General features: G+C 41.3%; 1 protein-coding gene across 5 annotated transcripts in view; it reads left to right on the top strand.

Annotated features, from left to right (window-relative positions):
* Positions 1–26,494, top strand: part of vwa5b1 (von Willebrand factor A domain containing 5B1) — a 173,586-nt gene that overhangs the window by 51,455 nt on the left and 95,637 nt on the right. For 4 of the 5 annotated variants that reach the window (XM_039755844.1, XM_039755846.1, XM_039755845.1 and 1 more), the window contains exons 3-9: positions 480–641; positions 1,473–1,692; positions 5,462–5,610; positions 5,690–5,824; positions 5,990–6,114; positions 12,820–12,996; positions 22,769–22,879. In XM_039755844.1, coding sequence (XP_039611778.1) covers positions 480–641; positions 1,473–1,692; positions 5,462–5,610; positions 5,690–5,824; positions 5,990–6,114; positions 12,820–12,996; positions 22,769–22,879 — 1,079 coding nt within the window. The remainder of the gene's footprint in view (positions 1–479; positions 642–1,472; positions 1,693–5,461; positions 5,611–5,689; positions 5,825–5,989; positions 6,115–12,819; positions 12,997–22,768; positions 22,880–26,494) is intronic. The other variant, XM_039755843.1, reaches the window with a different exon arrangement.

Here is a 26,494-nt window from a genome sequence, read left to right as displayed (position 1 = left end):
GTCCGGTAATATGAAGTAATGTTTTTTCTTCCTTCAGGTTGTATAGTTTTTGCCCCTATTAATGTAAGCCACCCAGGCTTGACCCATGCAGGACGCCAAAGTTGTCCTTTGCATATGAGCCCAGACTAGTTAACAACAAGAGCTCTGTTTTTATTTTGCTGCTGAAAAGGGTCATATGGGACAAAAACAACCCTCATTTCCACTGCCTATGAAAGCACAAGTGTCATGTATATGCCAGTTTACCTGTTAGGCTTACTGAGGGCTGGAGAATGTGCTACAACTGCCAGGTGAAGGATTGTGAGCCTGACTAGAAGCTAACTCCATGTATAAAAGAGACAAACCCCTTAAAGAGCGTCAGTTACAGTAAAAACCATTTACTTTGGCTGTACCTAACAAAACAGGGCAACCTATGAGCGGTGGTTTTGGCATACGTGCACCTCATCGGCCGCTTGTAACTAGCATTCCTGTTTCCCATGCAGGTCTCTTTGTGTACCCACTGGATGAGGGTTCCACTGTGGTGGGCTTTGAGGCTATGATCTCAAGGAGGATCATAACTCTTCAAGTCAAGGACAAAGCAAAGATTGACGACTGCTACTATGACTGCTGCACCTTGTCAAATGGGACCTTTCAGAGTGGCACTGGTAAGAGCTGCATCAATTCTTCTCACTGACCATATTTCATGGGTTTGAATTTGAGCCAGACGCTGGCCTGGATTAAGCAGATTCCATAATGAATGGATGGGTGAATTATAAAATTGGCCCTGCTGGACTATTAATATTAAGATTGTGCTCAGAGAGTAATTTTTACTTTGGTTTAGAGGTGTATTTTCAAATGATTATTTAAGTAACATGATTTTTTACAGTGTTGAATCCAACTTTGAAGTTAGTTTTCTGTTTCACTTCCATTTTGATATCGTTAGTTGTCATTCCCATTTTTTCCTGGTGCCGCCATTTGGTGGTCTAGTTGTTACGGCATTGCTATGACATCTGGCACGTGACGGTGCTGTATACTCCTCCTTCTCCTCATCCTAGTTTGACAGATTTTCCCATTGACATTTGCCACTCTGTTTTTTCAGATTTACTTTTCCTGAGAGTGAGTTGTTTTCCTATTTATTTTATTTATTACGATTTAGGGCTTTGCTTGACAAAAGACCAGTCTGACTTCCGGGTTTAGAACTGCATACATTTCATCTCTTCACCCCATTTAAACCATTTCTGCTGTTCTTTAGTAAAACAAATAGCAAACACAGTAAAACTAGTCAGTCAGTCATTATCCAACCCGCTATATCCTAACACAGGGTCACGAGGGTCTGCTGGAGCCAATCCCAGTCAACACAGGGCGCAAATCAGGAACAAATCCCCAGGCAGGGCGCCAGCCCACCACAGACCGTAAAACTATTTCTTGAGATATTCATGCCAACATTGTGCAAAACAGAAGTCTCCAAGCTCACCATTATCCATATTCTCTTGTAGGCCGAATTGTTTTAGATGAAGATCTGGAAAGCAGCGTGCTAGTTGTAAACCTGGGGATCATCCCACCATTGGAGACAGTGACAGTGCTAGTAAGCACCTCCTCAGAACTGGCAACTCTTCCTAATGGAGCGATCAGAGTGCTCTCCCCTTCAGTGTGCACTCCCAGAGTTCAGCAGCCAGGCAGTGAAGATGCCAACTTGGCAGAGCACCAGTTCCGCAGGTATAGTTTCAGCTCCTTTGTGTGATGACTTGCCCTTCTCCACGTGTGCCCAGGCCTCCTGCTTACTGTTTACTCATCCTCATGACTCAGATTTGCTGTTGCATTAGCTTAATTGTCACTTAATCACTGAGTCATTGTTCTTTAATTAGTCAACCTGTCTCATTTTCTGGTGATTCTAAAGTTTCTTGTGTGGACCTTTTAACTTTGCTCATTCGCCTATTCTTTATGTTATTTATTTTGCCTCATTTGAGCTTAGACCTTTTTCACCTGATTCATGTTCTCATCTGCTCTTTGCATTGCTATAACAATGTTTCAATATACAGTTCTGATTTTTGGTCATCCTGATAAGCTTTCTGTCACCTGTCTTGCAAATTCAAACCCAAGCTTTAGCAGCATCACCACTCCAGCTTCATGAAGATGGCAAATGACCATCCAACCAACAAACAATTAACCCAAAATATCAAGGATGATGCAGCATTCAGTGACATGAAATTCTGGGGTGAATATTGTTTATGAGGCTTCTGTAATGCTTAATATTTTTTTAACCAACTACATAAATACTTGTTATTCCAACAGATTTGAGTTTATTCAGATGAATTATTTTACAGATACTCTTTATCCAGATGATTTCTTTTTGTGATCCTCTGCAAATGAAGCATTTCGACAGAGAAGACGTGCTACACTAGACCTCCAATGTTGGGCCCATTGTTTACTGGGACCTGCACAGATGGATGTAGGAGGTTTTTTAGGATTTCTCATGGAAGATCTGCAGCAGGAGCCCACAATTCCAGAATTAGCTATGCAGGGGATGAGTGGGCTTCTATAATGGTTGGCCACTTCATGGTGGGAAAAGCAAGAAGTAGGCATCTGATATTTCTCTGTGCCAATCCAAATAGTCTCAGGTGCAGTGCTTACTTGCTTTGTCCATGTGAAGATATTCCTAAATGTAAAGAAATCTAACAATAAATAATGAAAACCTGGACATGTGGAAGGTGTCCAGGTTATGTCATGAGGTAAGCAAATACAAATAACAAAAGGAATATGTTATATAGAAAGACTAGAAGACATCAGCTAGTACAATTACTAGAAGAATAAATTCATCCAAGCTCTTCTATCTTCCTTCCTTGGTTTTGTTTCACCCCAAGGCTTTCTTTGCAACGTATCACCTCTAATAGGTCCTTTAAACTTACATTCAATTTTATGCTTGCCTTGGTGATGCTTTTGACTAATGATAAGCTAACCAGATATTCCTTCCCCAACCTTCCATCTGCTGGATCTTGTGGAATTTCTCACTTGTTCACATGGTATCCAATAGATTCTTATAGCTTCAACTGAATGTGCCTTTGGGGTTTTCTCCCAAGAGAACTGTACTCAGCTCACGTCCTGTCTAGTAACATTCCCACAAGATGCCCAAACCCCTTCATCCGCCTCCCTTCCATATGGTTGAGGTTCACCTAGATCGGTGGGATGCTCATCCTGTGAGTCTAGTGGTTCAAAGAAATACTGTATTACTGTGGCCACTTTTTATCCAGAACTTCATTGTACCCAAAGCAAGTGACCACAGATGATGATGGGGATAGCGACTGAATATGATTATCAGTGGCTTGACAAATGCGCCCCAGTGATTTTTAAATCTACTACTGGGTTTCGGGTTGGATTACCCTTGGAATACTGATGTGAGTGGAATGGAAAGACAAATTCAGGTCTAAACGTGGCTCCTTTAATGTTACCTCTATATTCATTTACCTGACTGCCACTGCCACCAGATTTGTCCTGGTGAAAATTCCTAGAGCTGGTGAATCTTTATAGCTGCTCCAAACGCCTTTACAGATTTGCTGAAGATGCTTAAAAAGAAGGCTAAATTATTCAGCTCTGATGATATTCTTGCCTTACATAACAGAGGGGATTGGGAAAAATGGGGCACTATCCTTTATTCCATTTTTGTCAATCCATCTAATTTTATCTGTGGCAATACATGATAAAGATCATGAGCAGTCTAGGTGGGATAAGCATTGAAATCCTGGGGGGATTACATATTTACTAATTCTACTATTTCTTTACATATCTGTGTCCTCATTGTTGCCATGGATATTTGCTTTTATTTCTTTTCCCTGGTGGGGGTAGAGAGTGGGTGGTGCTTGCATTGTTTTTATTGTACTGTATTGTAGTGTTTTACCCTTAAAATATTATCATAAATAATTTAACTATTCCTGTAATGGATTAACTCCTTTCCTAGGCTGCCATGCACCCAATGCTACGAGGGTGGGTACCTGGCTCCCTACAATCTTCAATACGATTAAATGGATTTAAAATGGTCATTTGAGTGTGAGTGTGTGTGCATGCATTCTTCCCATTAATATCAAAGAAGGAAATCAATTTAATAAGAGAAAAACACATATACAGTATTCCAAAGTGTTTACATTGTAAGAAAAATGAAAAAACAGGATGGAGATGCATAATAAAACTATGGAAGCCCTAATACGCTTCCGTATAACACAGCTAGTGTAAAATGACAGCATACAGGTAGTCCCCAGGTTACAGGCATCCGACCTACGCCATACGAACGGGGCCTCAGCTGTGACTCATGCGCCTCAGTAACTGCCGCTCCGTCATCTTCGCCCTGGGGATATTGCAAGCGGTGGCTGGAGGGGGCAATTTCGTTGCTCGCGCAGTGTAGCGTCACCTCGGGCGGCTCCCAGCGGCAAGTGGTTTCACTGCCCGCCCATCACACATGGTTGCCCGTTCATTCTCGGTGGGCGGCTGGTAATGCTGCAAGCAGTGACCTGGTTGTAGCTGAATGGAGGCCATTGAGGGTGAACGGGGTGACGGGGGGTAGCATTGCAGTGTGCCTCGGATGGCTGCGTGTTGAATGGGAGCGGTGGTGCGGCGGACAGTGCAGGTAGCATACTGTAGTGGAGGTGATTGCGAGGTGGGCTGGTGATGAACTACCCCTCGCTGCCCCCATTCATTCTCAATAGCAAGCCTGCTTGTACTTTTACGCACATATCAGGAAGTTGTCTCTTGTCAGTATAGGGTGGTCCAAATCTAATTATGCAGATCCAGATCATCTGGATGACTTTGATTTATGCAGGGACGATTCCAGTTTGGCGCGAAGACGATTCTTCATGTCTTCAGTTCGCACACTTCTCAATGGTCCGGGATTTTTCGGGTGATTTTCTATGTAATAAATTGAATAAGTTATAGTGTAATGAAACTTGCATAATTAGGTCTGGACCACAGACGTGTTGACGACGGGTGCCTTCCTGCTGTGATAGTGTGTACAGTGCTGTGCAGAAGAGCTCATCTTAACCTTTTGTCTTCACCCTTCAAGAATGTCTCTGAAAAACAAATCTGATGTAAGTGCTGGTGGTACAGTAAAGAAGAGAAAAACCATCACCATTGAAAATAAAGTAGAAATAATAAAAAGGTCAGAGAGAGGTGAAACTCCATCATTCATTGGCAGAGCACTTGGTTACAGTCAGTCAACAATAGCATTTATTAAAATAATGTACCTTTTCTGACTTACATACAAACTCAAGTTAAGTACAACCTACAGTCCCTATCTCGTACGTAACCCAGGGACTGCCTGAATTGTTAAGGGAGATGTCATACTATTCAATAGAGAGAGCTGACCTTCTCTGGTGGTGTGCAGATCTGATTTGAAGGTGCTATAAAATGACTTATCCATTCAACATGCTCTGTGGCTCCTTTACAAGCTGCCACAGGAATATTTAACTTTTCATTTTCTTTTACTTATCTCCTTTAACAGAGACCGGCATCACTGCACCCTTGGCCCACATGAGCCGATGGCCAGTAATCAGCTCTGCCTTGCTTGGTTACTGGAGGATGAAACCATTAATTCCATAGACTACGAGTTTAACTTTCACCTGGAGATCAAAGGACCGTGTCTGCTAGCAGGTGAGTGTCGACTGCACTATGGCATGTTTCTTTTCATCTTCACGTCGCTACTGACCTGAACGTCGTACTCTTTCCTAAGCAGGTGTGGAAAGTCCCACGCATGCAATCCGAGCTGATGCTGACCCTTCTGCACACTCTGCTACAAGTGTGGTCATCACATTGGCTGACAAGTACACCTTTGACCAGCCAGTGGAGATTCTCATCTATCCATGTGGTAGGTACAGTCTGAACGTGCTCCCTGCTTGAGATGCCAGGTGAGGGTTTGCTTCCTTATTAACTGGGTCTCATTGCTACAAGTGGGTGACACACATGAGCTTAATCTCAGCTTCTCATGCACATGGTTATGAACAGAGCAAATGGAGAATTCCTGTTTTTTTAGAACCCTTTGTGCCACATATTCTGATTGAGGAGGGGGACTTAAGCACCGAGGAGTATGAGGAACATTTGAAAGGACGCAGCGAGTTTATTAAAGGAACCAAAAAGGATGCCAGCTGTGAGAAGAAGGTAAGCCTGTCATCTGGTAGGGTTCTGCTGTTGTATGAGAGAAATGGAGAAAGGTTCTAGGGAAGCTGTAACAATCCTGGTGAGCAAGGGAAAAAAGTCTGCATCTTTTAAAATTAAATAAGGAATTTTGACAGGATAAAGAGATATTGAGCAGCAACTTAAATGACTTTTCATAAGTTCTTCCCTATTTAATGAAAAGAAAGTCAAGAGTAATGCAACATCATTTGACTGCCAATAAAACTTCTATACTTCACTAAGGTTCTTCTCCTCTCATGTTAAATTCCTACATTTCTTGAGGCCTCTGAGATCTTTCCCTTTTTTCTCCATCCATCCATCCATCCATCCATTGAATCTGTTTAGCCCAATACAGATTTACAAGGAGTAGATTAAAAGTATAACTCAACAGGGAAGGCAGAATGGGATTACTAGCACACACACACACTCACACACCCACACTCTCAGTCATTTGGCGTTAACAAACTTTTCACCATTTAGCCCAATCTGCACCATTTTGGGCTGCTTGATGAAAGCAGAGTACCGAAAGAAAACCCATGTAGGCACCGAGAGAATATTCAACCTCCTTACATGTAGGAGAACAGGCAGGGCAAGTCAGCTGCAATGCTAACCACTGTGTCACTTTGTTCCCAATGCCTGCTTTCAAAAATCCTTAAATTTATTGACATCCATATATATGCCTCTTATATGAACCATCCTTAAGTGAATTTACCCCCCACCCACCCCTCTACTATGACCTCTCTTTGATTCCATGTGATATAATTATACTGAAGTCTTCTCAATGTCATGTACATAAATCTCTCCCATTTCCTGAGGTTCCTTCAGATCTAAATTTAGAAATGTTCTGAGACATTCATCTGCTAATATGTTATTGTGAAAAAGTAAGTGCATCCCCATTAAATGTTTCTTTTTCTGTTTTAAGATATGTGAACATATTAAGATTTGATCTTCATTTAAACATGAAAATAATGAATGCATTCAAGAAAAATTAAAAGATATGCCATTTCCATCTGTGGAAAAAATATACATCCTTGGCTTTCATAGCCATTGGTAAAAACAACCTCATGTAGGTGTTTCCCATAACTTTCTAGCAATCTCTGACATCCCGTCTTTGGCACTGTTTCAGAGTCCTCCAACAGCATCTTGATGGGATTCAGATCCGAGCTTTCACTTGTCCATTCCAGAACTCTCTGTTTTTTTTCTGTTTTCAGTCATTGGTGGACTTTTATAGTTTCTTATTTGGCTGTCGACTTTATCCAAGTTGACGTACACATTTAAGAGACACAATTGGTTATGTTTCTTTTACTTTTTCATTTGGAGCACAGGCAGGTGATGTGACTTGCCCATGGTCACACAGTGTCAGTAGCGGGATTTGACCACACATTCTCGGGGTTTAAAGTCCAAAGCCTTATCCACTATGCCACACTGTTATGTTTAGGGTCATTGTCATGTTGCAAGGTCTACTTTTCACTAGGCTTTCATCTTCTGACAGATGGTCTCACATTATCCTCAAGCACCCTTCTGATACAATAAAGGATTAATGGTTAATTCTGTGATGGTGAGCTGCCCAGGCAGTGATGCAGCAAAGTACCTCCAAACATTTCCACCACCTTGCTTTAAAAATTGGTATCATATTGTCATGTCATGTTTTGACCCACTTAAACCAGACCAGGGTTGCTGGAGATGCTGGAGTTTATCCCATCTAGCACAGAGCTCAAGGCAGGAACAAACCCTGGACATGGCATTTGTCCATCGCAGAGCAAACACACCTACACACATCCACACAACAAACACACATTAGGGCCAGTTTAATGTCGCCAAATTGGCCTAACCTTTATGTCTTTAGACAGTGGGAGGAAATCCATGCAGACATGGGGAGAACGTGCAAATATCACACATGGTGTACTAAGGACATGAACCCTAGTCTCCTTACTGTGAGGTAGCAGCGCTATCACTGCACCGCTCTGCCACCCATTTGGATTAAGTTCGTCTGGTCAAATTCTGTCTTCGGTTTTCACTAAGCATATCTTCTGGTCTTTACCTCATCTGTCCAGAGCACATTGTTCCACAATTCCTGGTCTTTGCCTAAGTATGTATTGGCAAATTTTCTCTTGCCCTGATGTTCTTTCTGGACATCAATAGTTTCCCTCTGGCATACCTTCAGCCTCTTTTTATTGCTCAGCTTACGCACTCTGACATCTACAGTGGCAGGAATCACCTGTAGGCCCTGTGATGTCATTTTGGGATTCTTCTAAACTTCTTTCAGTAACTTGGGCTGAGTTTTCTGTGGCAGCCTGGCCTGGACATGCTGCCAGTTGACTGACATTTTCTCCACTGATGGACAATCTTCCAAACAGTGATATGGTTGATTTGCAGTTGTTTAGAAATCTTTTAAAACCCCATCCTAGACTCAAATGAAAATACAGCTTTCTTTCCGAAGGCCTTAAAGAGCTATTTCACTCTATGCATGGTGATTATTGACACTTGAACAACAAAGAGCTAACCAACCTAAATAAGAATGGCTCAGACAAGATCCTCTCTAATGATGTTCTAATCATTTGTATCTGATCTGGTGCATTGGTAACATATTTTAGTTATTTGAGATAATGGATGGGTGGCTTCCCGGGTCCTCCCTGAGTGGAGTTTGCATGTTCTCCCTGTGTCTGCGTGGGTTTCCTCCGGGTACTCCGGTTTCCTCCCACAGTCCAAAGACATGCAGGTTAGGTGCATTGGCGATCCTAAATTGTCCCTAGAGTGTGCTTGGTGTGTGTGTGTTGTGTCTGTGCACGCCCTGTGGTGGGCTGGCGCCCTACCCGGGGTTTGTTTCCTGCCTTGCACCCTGTGTTGGCTGAGTTTGGCTCCAGTGGACCCCTGTGACCCTATAGTTAGGATATAGTGGGTTAATGGATGGATGGATGGAACGAGTTTTCCTCCATGTGTTCCTCCAGCACAACAGGTGGCAACAATGTTCTGGGGGGTCTTCCATGTGCACACCTGCAGGGCTGCATGGGAGTTGTAGCTCCAACCCTGCTGGGTTGTGTGGGAGCCACATAGGGGAAGCTGGTGGGGTGAGGCCATCCCCAGTTTAGGGAGGTTCCGCCTGACCTGGAAGTGCTTTCTGGATGCAGTGTGGTGAGAATCTGGCATAAAGGAGACTGCTCTGCTTCACCCACAGGAGCTGGTGTCAGGTGTGAAAGAAGGATAGAGCTTGCCAGGAGGAGTGGAAAAGACAAAATTAGGGAAAGTGTTCAGTAGTGGGGAAGAAAGAAGCCTTGTAGAGGTAGCTGTGTTAATAAAAAGCCTTTACTTATAGTGGAACTCTTGTCTGTGCAATTGTGTGTGGCGTTTGGGGTGCTGCTACACCTCCTACTGGCCACAGGCGGAATTTGCCTTGATTTAAATTAAACAATGGACTACAAAATGTAAATGTGGCGTGATATTTGTTGTATCACCTTAATCAACAGATAGTGCTTGAATGAAGAACAAATCTTGATATATCCACATACAGTATGTTAACAAAGAGAGAGTATTTTATGGGGTGTACTTACTTTTTCACACCACTGTATATGACATTTTCTTCCTCCTGTGTTGTCACATTAGTATATTCATTTCTGCACTTCCTTTTCCATATGTGACTTTAAATAAATTGTCGAGACCTGTCCTATTGTTGTGTACAATATTTATAAATTCTTTGTGGCTTCTCCTTCTCTGTTATCTAAAATTGTTACATTTACCCTTAATTTAGTTTTGGCATTTCCCCATTCTTTCAAAGTATTCCCCATCTATGTATGTCACTTCCTTGATGTTCCCACTCATTCCCTGTCTAAAATCTACAAATTGGCACCCTTCACCTGATATACGGTATATCACCCTTAAAGCCAATAAAGCTCATGCACACTACTCGTAACAAATCCTAAATTTAATTTGGCCTCTTCTGCCTTATCTTACACTGTTAAATTTGCTCAGCACTTCTTGTATATCAGATATGGTTGCATTCATTGTGATCTGCTCCACACCGTATCAAACATTCTAAATTTATCCTTAAATTAGTAGATGTCCTTCCCCATTCCAAATGTAATATACCCCCTTCCTCATTGGACGTTGTTAAATTTTAATTGACATATCTTCATCTGTATATAAGAATTCTGAATTTCTGGTATATAATATTGTGAAGTCGTTAGTGGCCTGTATCCATTAAAGTCTAAACTTTATACATTTATTAATATAAATGAAATTTAATTCTCTTAGATGCCATGCTTCACATATGAGCTATCTTTAAACTTCTTAACACCGTTAGTCCTTGTCTGTCGGATACCATGAAATCAACTGACATAAACACATGTGTCCCTTCCAGATATTTGTAAGCTCTCTTTACTTCTGGTTCCCAGTCCTCCTTAAATTCCCGGAGACCCGATCTCCTCCCATATGTAATGTTGACTGAGGACACTCCTCGTCCCATATGAAATATTACTTTGATGAAGGCCACGCCCCTTTCCATCCCTCTCTGTATATAAAATCCAATGTCTTTCTGTCTGTCTGCTTTTCACGAGAGAACTACTTAATGGATTTAGATCTGTTTTTTTTCTATAATTTGCTTGAACATTCCGGTTGATTTTGCGAGGCACACAGAGGGCTGAGGGGATGGGGGCAGAGACCTCCTCACCCACCCACCAACCTCGGGGCGTGTACCTTACCTCCACTTAGCTAACGAATGAGAGGACTACTCAAGAGTAGGGTTTGGGGATGGCAAGTGGGGGAACCACCCTAGGCCCCACGCCTAAGGGGGCCCCGATTTTGAAGTCTGCGTGTCCCGTGCATTTGTCAAGTTATGTTCTCCAGTATTTTAAAATCCCTCTTCAAGGTCAAATTCCATACATGTACGTCTTTGAAAACATTCCATAGTCCACCTTTATCGCCCGAAAAGGGTCGCCAGTATAATCCCTTCCTAAAATAGGTAGAGCCCATTAGTCGCTGGCTTCTGTATTGACTTTTGAACAACTGATAGCTTGTCATCTATGACTCATTCGTGTTCGGATAGCCTACCATCATTTCTTAGTCGAGTCTTTGGTTTAGTTTGCTACAGTAGGCCTACTTGAAACAGTTCGGCAAGTTTTTGGTAGTGAAATGCGCAGCAACGTTTTATTACTGGTTTAACTGTATTGCTGTCGATGCCATGAGTGGAAGAGATTCTGGCGCACTTTTTTAATAGATTATATCGTTATATTTTGATAAAGTCTGTGTATTATCTTGCAAAAATGTAGCTGAATACTGTAATGAGAAAATCTGGTGTATGTTAACATTATTTTTATTAAATTCGCTCGCAAGTTTATACAATCCACACATACCAACTCCATGTGGGGTTGGTCAGCCCTAAGCCCCGCACACCCCTAAGGCCGCCTCTGCAACTACTTAACAGGTAACAGCTTTTTCTCTAGAATTTGCTTGAACATTCCGGTTGATTTTGTGACTTCTCTCATCACGTTAAGAATCATAGTTTGCTTGCAGGAGCGATATATTCGCGCTAATCCGAGACAGAGGCTGAAGGCCGAGGGGATGGGGAAGTGTGATGTCAGGAGTAGGGAGCCAGGCGGGGCCCTCCTCACTGTCTGTTTCACTACTACACACGGGAGACGGCTAGTATCTAATATGATTAAACTTGTTATATTATCTTTTTTACCAAGTGAGCCTCACTCACAAATTCCTGCATCACATGTAGTGAGTAGGACCAACACCCACCATCCATGTCAAGAACATTAAGCACGCTAACGTTCTTATCTTCCTGCCATGGTTAGACTTTTCCTGTAAGGGGGACAAGGGCGTGACTGCTTGGTAGCTCCAGGATGTGAGGAGGGCTGGGGACAAGCACTGATCACTGCTCTAAGATCAGATTCTTCATTTGTGCCGGATGTGACATTTAAGTGACATTTGTGTGTACGAAGCTGGAGGCTCTGCTTTCTTTTTTCATTTCCAGATCATTCTGTGATGAGGTCTGGAGGTTTCACTGCTCATTAGATGCAGACGGTTGACTTCTACACTCTGCTTTTTTTCTCTTGTATTGCAGATGACCCTAAATAGATCAGCTGCAGTGTTACTATGGCAATACTTGTGCGCTAACTTGATTGGCTGCATAACCGAGAGGAGGCTTTGTCTTCTTTTTACAGATGGAATCTAATTGGCTGCAGACAGGCCTCCTCTTTGGGGGCAGACCCATCAGCCTTCCTGGGAGTCAGCAACTTTGGACCAAACCATTTAGGATAATAAAATAAACAATCCATTGAACACTCTTGCACCCGAGTGAGCCGGCATGACATCTCATTCAGAGAGCTGTAGAGTTAGAGACCCATGCCACCTTTCAAGTTGCACAGACAGTGACTTTAAATGTGTAATTTGGTTTTTCAGGTTAGTTACGTGCAGCAAAACACAAACAGCCTCCACCAGATATGAACTCATCCCAGGTGGCCTTAAATTAAAGGAGATAATTTCATTCTGAATGTCAAATAGACACATGGTTATCCTTTTTTCATACCTCCCTGTTTAGATAAATCAATTTCCTTGCTCTCAGATCACCTGTTCCCGTGACAGCATCCACTGGCCGTTATCCATTAAACACTGAGCTCCATCAATAAGGTTGTGGAGCAGACCCTTTGTGGCATGGAGGCACCTTTCACCATCTGTCTTTGTAATTCACAGGCAGAGATCATCCGCAAGCGTCTTCACAAGGACATTCTCCACCACCCTGTGGTCATGCTTAACTTCTGCCCCGATTTGAAGGTGCTACCCCAGGACCTGAGAAAGGTACAAGGGGAGTTTGTCTTCCTTATTGATAGAAGTGGAAGCATGAGCGGCGTCAACATCAGCCGTGTGAAGGTGAGTGCTGCCAGGACTTTGTGGTTCCAGGAACTAAATGGTACACAGTTTGTCAAGTCCGAGGGCTTTCTTTAGTGTCATGGTGGACTGGGATATGAAGAGGCAATAAGATTATACGTTTAAGTGTGAGTTAGACTGGAAGGGGCTGTGTGTGTGTGTGTGTGTGTTTAAAGGAGTACAGGTGAATGTGAGAATGTGTGTGTGTTTTGATGAGTAGTATCCCAGTTGTCCTCTTTTCCACAGAACCAAAAAAGCAACGACGCTTGAGCAAATACACATAAAAGGATCACATGAATATAAAGAAGAACACAAAGCAGCCAATCAAAACAAACTAAATGAAAACTTTCACCGACCCTGACTATTTCAGATCCTGTCAATCAAGTGAGATGACATGTCCACTTGTCCACTCAAGCCATAAAAATTCTCACCCACTCTTTAGCCATTGTTACTCTGCCTTCAAAGTTCTGGACTCACTGTCTCTATGCCCTCTGTGCCGATACCCTAACTCTTATATTGAAAGACTATGTCACATTAACTTTTCGGTCTTTTACATAATCTAAATAAGTCAGGGGCAGTTGCAGCGCACTTCTGTGCCCTCCAGTCATGTAGTGCAACATACTGGTGACTGAGTCCAACTAGTCTGCGACTTGCTGGTTTGATTTTATCTTAAGTTATAGGGTGGGTTCTTTGTGCATGAGAGTTGACAACCAAAGAGCGCTCACTTGGAAGTACAATGCACATAATACAGAGACAAGTATAAAGAACACGGACATTTTAGACCTCACAAACAGAAAAGAGGCTCATCTGTCTGATCTGTCTGTCTTTGGGTTTGTGTTAGGGAATCAGAGTATCGAGGGAATTCTAGCAAAGACACAGAGGACAGAAATGAAAACCAGAGGTGTCAGGAGGCAGCAACACGATTAGCCTATCTAATGGAACACTGAAGCACTGGGAAACAATTAACAGCACACATCTTCAGTACAAAGAAATGTGTGTTATACTCTACATACAGTGGGTTTAGAAAGTATTCAGACCCCTTCACTTTCTGCACATTTTATTGTATTGTAGATTTAATTTTAATTGCATACATTTGCCATTTTTGCCCATGAATTAGCACTCAATAACACGTAACTACAAACTGAAAACATACTTTCAGAAAGTCTGGGAAATTCATTAAAAATCAAAAAGTGAAATCTCTCCCACATATACATCTTGCGGACCCTTAATTCAGTACCTTGTAGATGCATCTTTTCTTTGGCAGCAATAGCAGAACCTTCTTGGTTAAGTCTCCACAAGCTTTGCACACCTGGATTTGGACAGTTTATCCCATTCTTCCTGGCAGATCTTCTCAAAGCTCAGTTAGATTGGATGGAAAGTGTCTGTAAACTGCCGTCTTCAGGTCTCTAAACAAGTGTTCTGTAGGGTTTTGGCCTTAACTGGTCCACTTAAGGATATTCACAGACTTGTCCCAAATCCACTCCTATATTGTCTAGGCTGTATGCTTTAGGTCATTATCATACTGAAAGGTGAACCGTCACCATAGTCTGAGGTTGCTTGTACTCTGGAGAAGGTTTTCTTCAAGGAACTCTTGATATTTGACGGCTGGAGAAAAAAAACAAAATCTGCAGGGGTTCCGAGGCCACGAGACCCCCAAGCCCCCTCTAGGCATTCAACCTAACATAAATGATGTCAATCAGTCCTCATGGTTTTCAGGCTTCATGTGGAAGAACTACACGAAGATGGTCATGTGGACCTCTGGCCACAGATCACCACCACAGAACACCAGCAAAAAAGAGCAGCAGAGAAAGTAAGGGTTAGAATGGATTATGGAGCCATGAAAAAAATGGTAATTAAATTCATATACAGAATATCAGGGTTAAACTAAAATGAAGCTATGAGAAAGCCATGTTAAAATAATGAGCTTTTAGCAGTTTTTGAAAGTGCTCCACTGTATTAGCCTATCGGTAAGCTATTCCAGATTTTAGGTGCTGTGACAGATAGGGGGAGCTGTCGTCCCCTTGAACCCTCAGATCAGACACCAGACACCAGATAAACGTCCAATAATTATTTTTATTTGGACAATAACGTGCACAAAGCACCCTCCACTCCACTATATTCATAAATAATAACAAATCCTCCTCTTCCAGACGCGTTGTCACCCTGCCACCCGACTCAGCTCGACCATCTGGGATCTCTCGCAGGCTCTTATGGTTCTTGACCCGGAAGTGCTTCTGAACCCTCAGTCCATGTGACTTCCTAGCACTTCCGGGTCAGATCAAAACTCTTCTTTTTCATCCTGGAAGTACGTCATTTCCCCTGTCGCTGTGACTAAGACGTACTTCCGGGATATAGGGCAAATAACAGTCCCCGGGCCTCCCTGCAATATCCTCTGGTGGCCCCCAGGGTATCCAGCAGGGCTGTGAAGGAAAACTCCAACGTCCATGATTCCCTGCTGGCATTCGGGGCACCTCCATGCCGCAGAGAGGGCTCCATCTGGCAGCCTGGGGGTATTGGCCGGGATGACAGGCCGGCCATAGTCCACAGTGCATAACAGCACAAGGCTGCCTCACCACTTCTTTTACGTTTAGCTCTTGGAATTATACTTTCCCACCTCACTTTATATGTACAATGTGCCAGTAGGAGTGTCTGGCTTATTGAATAAAATAATTCGAGTTTTAGGTTAACATATAAAAGTTGTGAATTAACTTATTCAATCAAAATTAAAATGTTAGGTTGTGACAAATGTTTATGTACAGTAGATGACTTTCCTTGACCATATGTTTAATCTTCATTCTGGTCAGCCACACCTATGGGACGGGGTAACCATTGCACCTGGTGGTCCTGTTTACTCAACGACAAGACAGTTGTGCTATTGCAGGATTCAGAGTTACAACTGGAACAGCGAAGGAAACATGCATCATAAAGAAAAGGAAGTGTAGAAGGAGGGTAGAAAATAAAAACATCCAGTGGCTTATTTACATTTAAATGTATTTGTTTAGGTGGCACGGTGGCACAGTGGTAGCGCTGCTGCCTTGCAGTAAGGAGTCCTGGGTTCACTTCCCAGGTCCTCCCTGCGTGGAGTTTGTATGTTCTCCCCATGTCTTCATGGGTTTCCTCCCACAGTCCAAAGACATGCAGGTTAGGTGCATTGGCGATCCTACATTGTCCCTAGTATGTGTTTGTGCGTGTGCCCTGCGGTTGGCTGGCGCCCTGCCTGGGGATTTGTTCCTGCTTTGCACCCTATGTTGGCTGGGATTGGCTCCAGCAGACCCCCATGACCCTGTGTTAGGATATGGCGGGTTGGATAATGACTGACTGTATTGGTTTAGCAGTCTGATGTGACTTAGAAGAGAGGTCAACAGAATCGAGCAGCATCAGTCTGAAGGACTGTTTGGGAACCAATGTTACAGGACAAGGTTACAAAAATGACCACCACAAGTGAAGAGCTCAGAACAAAATGCAACCAGCTACAATTCCTAGGCTATAAAAACCTAACAGTTGCTATCAGTTAGGCTGCTAAACAATATAATATCAATATAATAATATTATAATATATAATCAATATAATAATATAACTTAGACTTCGAACAAGAGACTTCTCCAATGCTTCTTAAACACATTGAGAGAGGCAGAATTCCAAATTGAGGTGGGCAGCTCGGTCCACCAGCTAGGAGCTACACATATAAAGAGTCTGGACTGAGATTTAATCCCACACAGAGTTTGTGTTACCAGATGCCATTCAACAGCAGACCTGAGTGGCTGAGAAGGAGCATAGGACCTCACAAGTGTCCTCATATTTATAGGTGCAGATCCACTGACTACTCAGGCAAGCATCAAGGATTTACACAATACGTGTCGCTAAACAGAGTCAAGATTAACATATTCCCACCACGACTGGTTGGACACCTGTGGCAGTAATCCTGACAACAGAGAGGTGCAGTAGTCCAGACATGACAAGACCAAAAGCTAATAGTGAATCTGCAAGCAACATGGACCCTGAAGGACAGATCATCATCGGTCACCACCCCAAGTTTGTGTATTGACTTGGGTGGGTGTTAGTGATAATGAACCAAGATGAGCAGAGCTGGGATAACAAGAAGGTCCATCTTTTTCAAGCTGAGCTGAAGATGGTGTTCAAATATCCAGGTTGCAATGTCTGTGAGACATACAGAGATTGTAGCTGATACCATTTTGTTCTCTGGAGGGAATGACAGGTTCAACTATGTATCATCATCTAAGCACTAATAAGAGAAACCATGGAACTGGATGATGGGGCCTAGTGAGGAGATGAATAGGGAGAAGAGGAGGGGACTAGGCACCAATCTTGCCTGGTGCACCCTTGACATCTCTCCACGCCAGGACACATGGTAGGTTTTGTCTAAGAAAAAGGACTCAGACCACCTGAGGGCAGTCCCAGTGATGCCAAGGTCAAAGAGGATGGCAAGAAGAATTTGTTATGGTTGTTTGCCCTTTTATGCGAACTGTATTTTCTTTGGCTATGTGGAAGGCAGAGAGGGATGTAGCAGTGTGAAGACAGATGACATGTTGATAGTTCCAGTATTGCGTTGACTACAATAAGTAGAGCCATGTCAGTGGAGACTCTGCTTGAATCCTGACCGATTAGGACCATAGAAGAAAGGAAGAGACCTAGTTAGACACAAAATGTCCCAAATAGGTTTGGTAGAAATGAGAGAAAAGAGACTGGTCTGTAATTGCTTACTTGAGATAGGTCGAGAGTGGGCTTCATGAGAAGAGGAGTTGTTAGAGCCTGTTTGAACACTGTAAGAAATATATGTGTAGTGAGTGAGGTGTTGACGATGTGTGTAATTACAGAAATAAGTGAGGGAGAGATAGTCTGGAGTGAGATGTGAGGGGATGAGGTCAAGTGGACAGGTCGTGGGGTCAAGTGGATAGGTAGTTGGATGGCAGGAGAGGAGGTTGACAATGCCAGTGGTGTAGAGAGGAGAGAAAGTCGAGAATGTTTAGGTGTGTTCAGGAGGGAGCAGACTGCCCAGAGGATGTAATGAGAATTGACTGCTGATGGCAGACATTTTTTCCTCAAAAAGGTTTAAAGTCACCAACAATCAAAGAAGTTGTCACAAAGCTGGTTTCCCTGTTCAAATAATCTGATAAAGACCTAAAATAAGATTCTCACATCTGCTTAATCCAATTCTGGGATTTGGCAGCAATAGTTGCCAAGAAGGAATCAACTCCTGATAGGATGCCAGTCTACTGCTTGGCCCACTCACTCACCCACCCACACTGTGCTAATTTGAAAGTGTCAATTAATCTAATGAGCCTGTCTTTGGGGGGAAAATTGGAATGCCAAGAGAAAAAACAGGGAATATGCAAACTCCAAACAGATAACGAATGAAGGGGGGGATTCAAACATAAGACACTGGTTAATGTTGCTGCCTCACATGGATCTACATGAATAAAAATGTCAAATTTATTGTTACTTTTCTTTTATTATATATCGATAGTTCTCTATTGCTCCAGTCCCATGCCTAAATCCTGTACACTTATCTTGCTAATAAAACTCTTTTTAGCCCATTTCACTCTTGAAGGCTATTCCAGGAATTTACAATTCACTGCCTCATATAATCCTGGGAATTTCCCAGGTGAACAATGCCAGATAATCGATATGTTGACATTGATGTGGGCAAAGCAATGATGTACAGTATAAACTCTGTAATTATCTTGATGTTTATTTGTTTTGTAACGTTTACTAATTGAAAAATGTCTACAAATTGGAAAGATTCTCAGCTATGGGATTTCTTATCCATCTGAGATATGCAACGGAATTGGCTGAGCAGGGTTATCATCAGCTGCTATGGATCGGTGCCCTTTTTGTGGTGGCGAAGCAGCAGTGCAGCTGAGGCATGTGGTGCTCATATGGCGTGGTGTGAGCTTTGTGCTGTCAGAAGAATTTAACATTCATGAGGTTATGTCTTTGGAGTCTTGCTGATTTGTATTGGATTTGCTTTTTATTTATTTTTTTTTCTTGTCCACATCACTTTTTATGTCTCAGTTATTTCTATGTGACTTATGCAACAGTCACCTATGGGGGCTCATCAATATATTTTGTTTTAGATAAAAAGCCGTGCTCACTGGTCTTTTGTGCACCTTTCAGATTCTCAGTAACCTCTTACCAGAAATGAAATGTGTAAAAGTGAAAAGCCCAGTAAATTCCTTGGATCGCTTAAACTGGAAATTTCTCATTCTCTCTTCATAAATAGTGCTTTGGAGATCATTGGAGGTGGATGGTGTGCACGGGGATATGTGTTCTGAGATTTAGAAATGGCTGGCACTGCCTGTGTTCCATAACTGTGGTGATATGCTATTTTTTGCTCCAAATTCTCATACCTGTGGTGGGCAGGCGCCCTGTCCGGGGTTTGTCTTTCCTGCCTTGCGCCCTGTGTTGGCTGGGATTGGCTCCAGCAGACCCCTGTGACCCTGTAGTTAGGATATAGCAGGTTGGATAATAGATGGATGGATGGTTTAATTAAATTCTCATACTCCCACAGAGCTAGTAACTTCAACAATATCAAAACTGTAGGGACATCCCTAATTTATTAAAGAGTATTTTTATTTTAAATGTATACAGTATAGTGTAACATAGCATTTTCAAACCGATTGAGCCCCATTTAGGGTTAAGTGGAGCTGGAGTGTAAGGTTGGAAGAAGCCCTGTAGAAGGTGCCAGTCCATTTCAAGTTCCTGATGTGTCTAAAAAGTGCATCTTGATTCTTGAACTGCTTTGAATGGAAAAGTCTGATCCAGGTTTTCTCACATTTCAAAAGCATCAATAAATGTAATCCAGTCAGTGTCTTTCATTTAAATCAGGGGTGTCCAACTCTGGTCCTGGAGGCCCACAGTGGCAGCAGGTTTTCATTCTAACCGTCTTCTTAATTAGTGAGTCGTTTTTCCTGCTGATTAACTTGTTTTGCCTTAGTTTTAATTGACGTGATTCAGACCCCTTGATTGTTTCTTTTTCCTTAATGAGCATCCAAACAATAATGAAACACAAAACAAGCCGCTACATGATCAGCTAACCTGAAAATAAAGAAAGGTGAAGGTCTCGGTCATGTTAGTCTGCTCAGGTCACCAAAACATCTTGACGGTGGTCTTAGAAAAAAACAGCAAATCAACAGAATGAGAGCAGCAACAAGTCATGATAGTTAATAATGACTTTAATTAACAGCAAGAATTGGCTTCTCATTAAGAAACTGGTTAGAGTGAAATTGGCTGGAGTTTGATGTCATCTGTTGGTTCGTTTCACATCTCATTTCTGTTTGGCTGCCATTTAATAAAGAAACGAATCAATTCAGAGGACTGAATCCTTAGAAACAGGGCTATTAAAATGAAGGGTAAAGGAGTTAATTAGGAGTTAAAACTGCTCACTGATTAGGAAAAGGGTTAGAATGAAAACCTGCAGCCATTGCAGCCCACCAGGACTGGAGTTGGACACCCTTGATTTAAACAGTCAATTGTACACTTGTACACACTGATGGTAATTTAAGGTAAAGTACATCTAAGATGGAAGCTGAGAAGAACTTCTTCATGAAAGAGCCACGGGATTCTAGGACAGAACACAAAATCATAAAGCTGAAATAGGTTTTTAAAAAACAGTCTGGGCAAGATTTTGAGCGTAGCATAACTATTAGCTTACCAGACCTGCTTGATGGAATGAATAGTCTTAAAACTTTGGTTACGTTTTAAAATATTATCTATATTTAAAAATTGTATCTACTACTGATGATTTCACCCTGCTGTCCTGTCCAGGGACGATTCCTGCCCTGCACCCTATGCTTGCTGGGCTAGGCACCCGGCTTCCCTGCGACCCTGATCAGGATGACGTAGTCCTAGAAGATGGACGGATGGATATTGATGAGTTTTGAATGGAGTGGACCACAACTGGAAAGAGAAGTCAAAATCAAGCGAAAGTGTATAGTCACTCCCTATGCACAGAGATGTGCAGTCCATCCAGCCATCCTTTGGAAATCCAGTTTTTCTTGTGCAGGATTGTAGGCAGCCAGCCTGTATTGTCAGCTACTTCATTTTCACACAGTAATTTACTTAAAGTGGGCAATACCGCTAAATCCCAGAAGATGTCACTAAATGACAAAGAGCTATGTTTATAACTAGTGTCTGAAGATTTTTTTCTGACTAGAGATCACTAGTGATCTTTTAAGATTTTCTTAGCTATTTTATTATTTATTTAATAAAAAAATCATTTGATATAGCGTCTTTCTACAGTCCACTTTACAGGTACAGACATATAGTATAATAGTGTTCACACACACATATATATATGTAACATAAAACAGCATTCTCAAACCTAACAAATCCAATTCACAGCCAGGGTGGCACAGCGGTTAGCACTACTCTCTCATGAATTCAATGTCATGGAGTCAAATCCCACTTCTACTCAGTGCTGGTGTGGGGTTTGCATGTTCTCCCTGTGTCTGAATGGGTTTTTCTTTAGGTATTCTGGTTTTCTTCCCAGATTCATTAAGACAAGCTGGTTAGGGTAAACGACAATTGCAGAATGGCCCCTGTGTGTGTGTGTGTGTGTGTGTGAACAGGAGTGAACTCTGCAATGTACTGGCACCCTGTCTAGAACTGTTTCCTGCCTTGAATCAATGCTGCCAGGATAGGCTCTGGCCACCTGAGTTGGATTAAGCAGGTTGGAGAATATAGAATATTACATTCTTTATAACTGGAATACAGGGACGTTAAGCAGACTTGTTCAGGGTCGCACTTTGAGTCAGAGATGGGACTGAACGAGCAGAATTAAAGGAATATGCCACCCAAAAATTATATTTTTTGTATGTTAGTTACTCCATATAGCTTGTTTTTTTGTGGAAAATGAACATAACAACATTTCTGATAAATTGGTGACCAACACTGGACAAGAGCAAATGGTATCAAAAATGTCCATGAAAAAATTTCACATTACTGGAGTTAGACAAAGCACACATCAGGTTATCCAACGTGCAAAATGCATGTATTTCTTGCTAAAATATTGTTAAATAAATAACTCAAGAAAATGAGTTTAATACTCAAACAGGGAGGGCATTCACATGGGGTTGCTCTTTTTATATGATGATCCGCTTCTCCTCACTCATTGGTCAAGAGTCCTGTCTTCAATTCAAAAGTGAGTGGAGGGTCTTCCTATAAGTAGGACAACTTTCATTTTCCAGACATTTGCTTAAAAATGCACATGTTTTGATCAATGTGAACATATGGACTGGATGGCTTGATGTGTATATTATGTGAAATGAGTAACATGACATTTTTTCATGGACATTTTTGTTATAGTTGGCTGTTGTCAGGCGTTGGTCTCCACTGAGTCCTGTTTTATCAGAAACTATGTTAGTTCCATTCTTTATGAAAACATCAGATTAAACATTTGTGTTGGTCATCACTACAAAGGAAATAGGGTGAGTAACATAAAAAATAATTTTTGGGTTGAATACTCCACTCCAGCCCCTTAGCTACTAGACTATTGCATCCTTTTCTTTCCGCTGTAATAATATGTTTTTGGGAGGACCAAACTTTCTCTAGCCACTTCTCAGTTGTTCTCACTGGACCACTTATACCATTAAAAAGTCAACGATATTCACTCACTAAATTAAAATGTCTACTCACTACTTCTGCAGAGGAAAGTGCAAAATCAAGATCTGTAGAGAAAGGGACTTACCTCGAGAATTGCAATTCCTTTCTCATAACGTTTCGGTCTGATGAACTCCTGCTTTCTGTCTCCCACAGGATGCCATGATTGTGATTCTGAAGAGTCTTGTGCCAGGCTGTTTGTTTAACATCATAGGATTTGGATCGACATTCAAAACACTCTTCCCTGCCAGTCAGATGTACCAGGATGTAGGTGGCAGTTTCTTTTAGAAAGCTCTTTCTATCCTAAGACTCAATTTCTTCCTTGCTGACCCTTTTGCTCAGTCTGTCCCCCTCTACTTCTCTCGTCCTTTGTCTGTCCCTTTTGTTCCTTCTGTCAATTTCTTCTCTTCCTATCATTCATTCTGTCTGTTTCCCACATCAACATGCTTCCTGCTTTTCTTACCACAGGCTCTTAATGTAATTGTTCCCATTTTGCATAATTTTAGTTAATGTTAGAACGGTTAGTAGTCATGATTCAAACAACATAGTTTTGGTTTGCATAATTTTACAAAATTGCCCCTAAAGTTTGCTTAGCATGAAGTTTCACAATCAAAAGATGTGTGAGAGAGAAGGAGAGGTTGGGAGCATGTGCTACTAGCTGCACCCACCACACGCCGATCAACCTGGATTGGGAGCTGAGTGCAGCAGAAACTCACAAAAATCTAATTTTGGGGGTTTTAGAAATTTTTCTAGGGAGGAAAATAAGGAACATTGCTCCATAAAGGCTGTTCCAGGCGAAACCATTGCCACCTTCCTTGGCTATACTCCAATGCTGCTCTGACCTTCCATGGTTACTTCTGTACATGTCCACGTACCGTCACTTAACTCCTGCACTGCCTGTCTGCCTGCACATTCACTCCACCGGTTCTGTCTTGCACTGCTCATTTCACCTCAAGGGCAGCACCTTCTGTGCTCACTTTCTACATCTTTGTAAGCTGATCCAAGCCAGGATCCTCCTAAAGGCTCACCAATGGCCACAAACCGAAGCTAATGGGTATTAGCAGTAGAGATGCACCCTTGAAGGGCTTACAGGTGCCTCTCTTTACAGGCCTTGCACCAGAATAAATTATGCCATGCTTTGGCACTTGGAGAAAAACAATGCAGAATTATATTTAGTAATAGTAAATTTTCATTTGTGGCAAAAAAGCTATTTGTTTTTACCACAAAATAAATTTCAAGTGAATCATTTGGCTCATCAGTAATAATAATGATATTTCTTTTGTTTATTTTTTAAGTTGCCATCTTTATAAACTTTGTTTTATATTTTTGGGATGTTTTTTGATTGCTGTGGCCATATTGTTTGTAGCAATGGCACCTGTTTCCTGCCATGTGACATATGATAAAGATAGCAACACACAGCAATTTGCGTCAACATTTTTGGATTAAATTTAAAACAAATCAGGTTCTGTATAAAGATTTTGGTTAGGGATCAGTTAATGTAGTAATATACGCATTTGTAAGTGTATTTTCATTTGTTTTATGCCTTGCTGGAATAAACAGTAATGTGAAAAGGTATTTTCCCTCTTACAGATTTCCTCTATTTTTGCTTATTCATAACACTTAATTGTTTCTGATTTCAAAAACAAATTTAGTATAATCCAAAAGACAACCAGAGAAAATACAATACACAGTTTTTAAAGGATTGTTTAATTTACTGACATAAAAAGTTCACCGACACCTGTATCACCCATGTGGAAATGTAACAGCCCCCTAAATTTAAACATTTGGTTGTGCCACCTTAAAGAGAAACAACTGCATTCAAACACTTGCATTAACAGGAGATCAGTCTGTGAAAATCGCTCTGGAGACATTTCGACCCACCCTTTTCCTTTAATTCAGCCATATTATAGGGTTTTTTAACTATGAACTGCCCTTTTTAGGTCCTGCCGCAACATCTCAGTGGGGTTCAGGAGTCACCTTCATTTGTTTGCCATTCAGAGGTGGACTTGCTCTTATGCTTTGTGCTGCTGCTACATAACCCAGTTGTGCTTGAGCTTTAGGTCACAGTGTGATGAACGGACATTCTTCTTCAGTACTGTCTGATAAAGAGTTGAATTCAAGCTTCCCTCAATTATGGTATGTTGCCCAGGCCCTGAAGAAGCAAAGCATCCCCACACCATCACACTACCACCACCATGTTTGACTATGGGCATGGTGTTCCTATCGTGAAAAGTTGTGTTAGCTTTACACGAGATGTAACATGACCCATATCTTCCAAAAAGTTCTGCTTTTGACTGATCTGTCCACAGAACATTATGAAATTTTTTTTTTGCAAATGTTATACAAACCTTTACATCCGTCTTGTTCGTCCATGGTTTCCATATTGCAACTCTTCCATGGATACCATTTTTGCCCTGTGTCCTTCTAATGGTGGAATCATGAGCACGGCCATTAACTGAACTAAGTTCCATAGATATTTGCCTGGTTCTTCTGTTATTTCTGGAATGAGTTTTCTGTGACCTCTTCTAGTAATTTTGCTAGGTAAGTCACTCATGAACAGATTCACTACTATTTCAAATTTTCTTCATTTGGAGATGATGGCTCTCACAGTGATTCATTGGAGTCTCAGGATTTTAGAGATTGCAACTGATAAATTTCAGTAACTTTCTTTTTCAAGATTTTGGAAATTCTTTTGTTCGAGGGTTGGTGTGCTGCTTGTTGAGACCTTTCAGCCAACTTCACATGGTTGAAAATATTCTCTTTAAGTGATGTTTAGATTCAGTGGGGCAGGCAGCGATCAATCTTGGGCACGTCTAGTCGATTTTAACTTGTTACCATTTAAATTTGGTCCTTTGGTTGATCGAGTGACTAAGGGGGAAATTACTTTTTCACATGGGTGATATAGATGTTGGTGAACTTTTTTTTCATTCAGTAATTCAAATGATCATTTAAAACAGTGTATTGTGCTTACTTAGCTTGTCTTTTGTATTACACTACATTTGTTTGGAGATCAGAAACAATTAAGTGTTATGAATGTGGAAATATATATTAAAAAATACTTTTTAAAAACCATGCTTATATTAATGTAAAAAGTATACTAAAAAGTAAAAAATAAGTCTCTCATACATCACTCGTAAAATAAAAGCGTGGGTGCTTTTGCTAAGATTTTATTGATTGATGAAAAGCACCCACGCTTTTATTTTACGAGTGATGTATAAGAGACTTATTTTTTACTTTTTAGTACACTTTTTACATTAATATAAGCGTGGTTTTTAAAAAATATTTTTAATATATATATTATTATCAACTTTCTAATCTTGGGTTTGTTTTAGTATAATTTTGTAATCAATATTTTAACACTTTCTTTAATATTTCTTTCCATTACTAGCGCCATCTATTGGTGAAATCTTTAACTATTCTTCATATGAAAATTTAATTTCTTAATTAACATGGAATAATTGATGTTTGATTCATATATTGTCAACGGAAGTGAGTAAGTGTGCAAAATTTCAAGTCAATAGGAAGTGGGTTAAATATCGATTACAAGATTTGTACCAGGCAACTAACAGGTGAAGTTAACAGAAGCGTGGTAAAAATAGAGGAAATCAAGAAGGGGGCAAACAATTATTCATGGCACTGTAGATGTTCTTTTTTCCACTGTTTTAGTTTTATCTATTAATGTGATGCCACTGATTTGCCTCATTTGTCCTCACCATCACATTTGCGACATTACGTTATGGGGGTAAATTCACGCCAGTGTCAGTCTGTGTTATCCCTCAGTAGATAAATGGCGTCTTGTTTCGTGTAACATTGTTAGCTTATTTTGCAAGTAGAACCCAGTAGTAGGTTTGTTTCTGGCTTTTTGACTCTAATTTTTTTCCC

The sequence above is a fragment of the Polypterus senegalus genome, chromosome 6 (assembly GCF_016835505.1).
Source record: "Polypterus senegalus isolate Bchr_013 chromosome 6, ASM1683550v1, whole genome shotgun sequence".
Taxonomy (NCBI): domain Eukaryota; kingdom Metazoa; phylum Chordata; class Cladistia; order Polypteriformes; family Polypteridae; genus Polypterus; species Polypterus senegalus.
The sequence above is the reverse complement of the archived record's forward strand: the minus strand, read 5'-3'. Positions and strand labels throughout refer to the sequence as shown.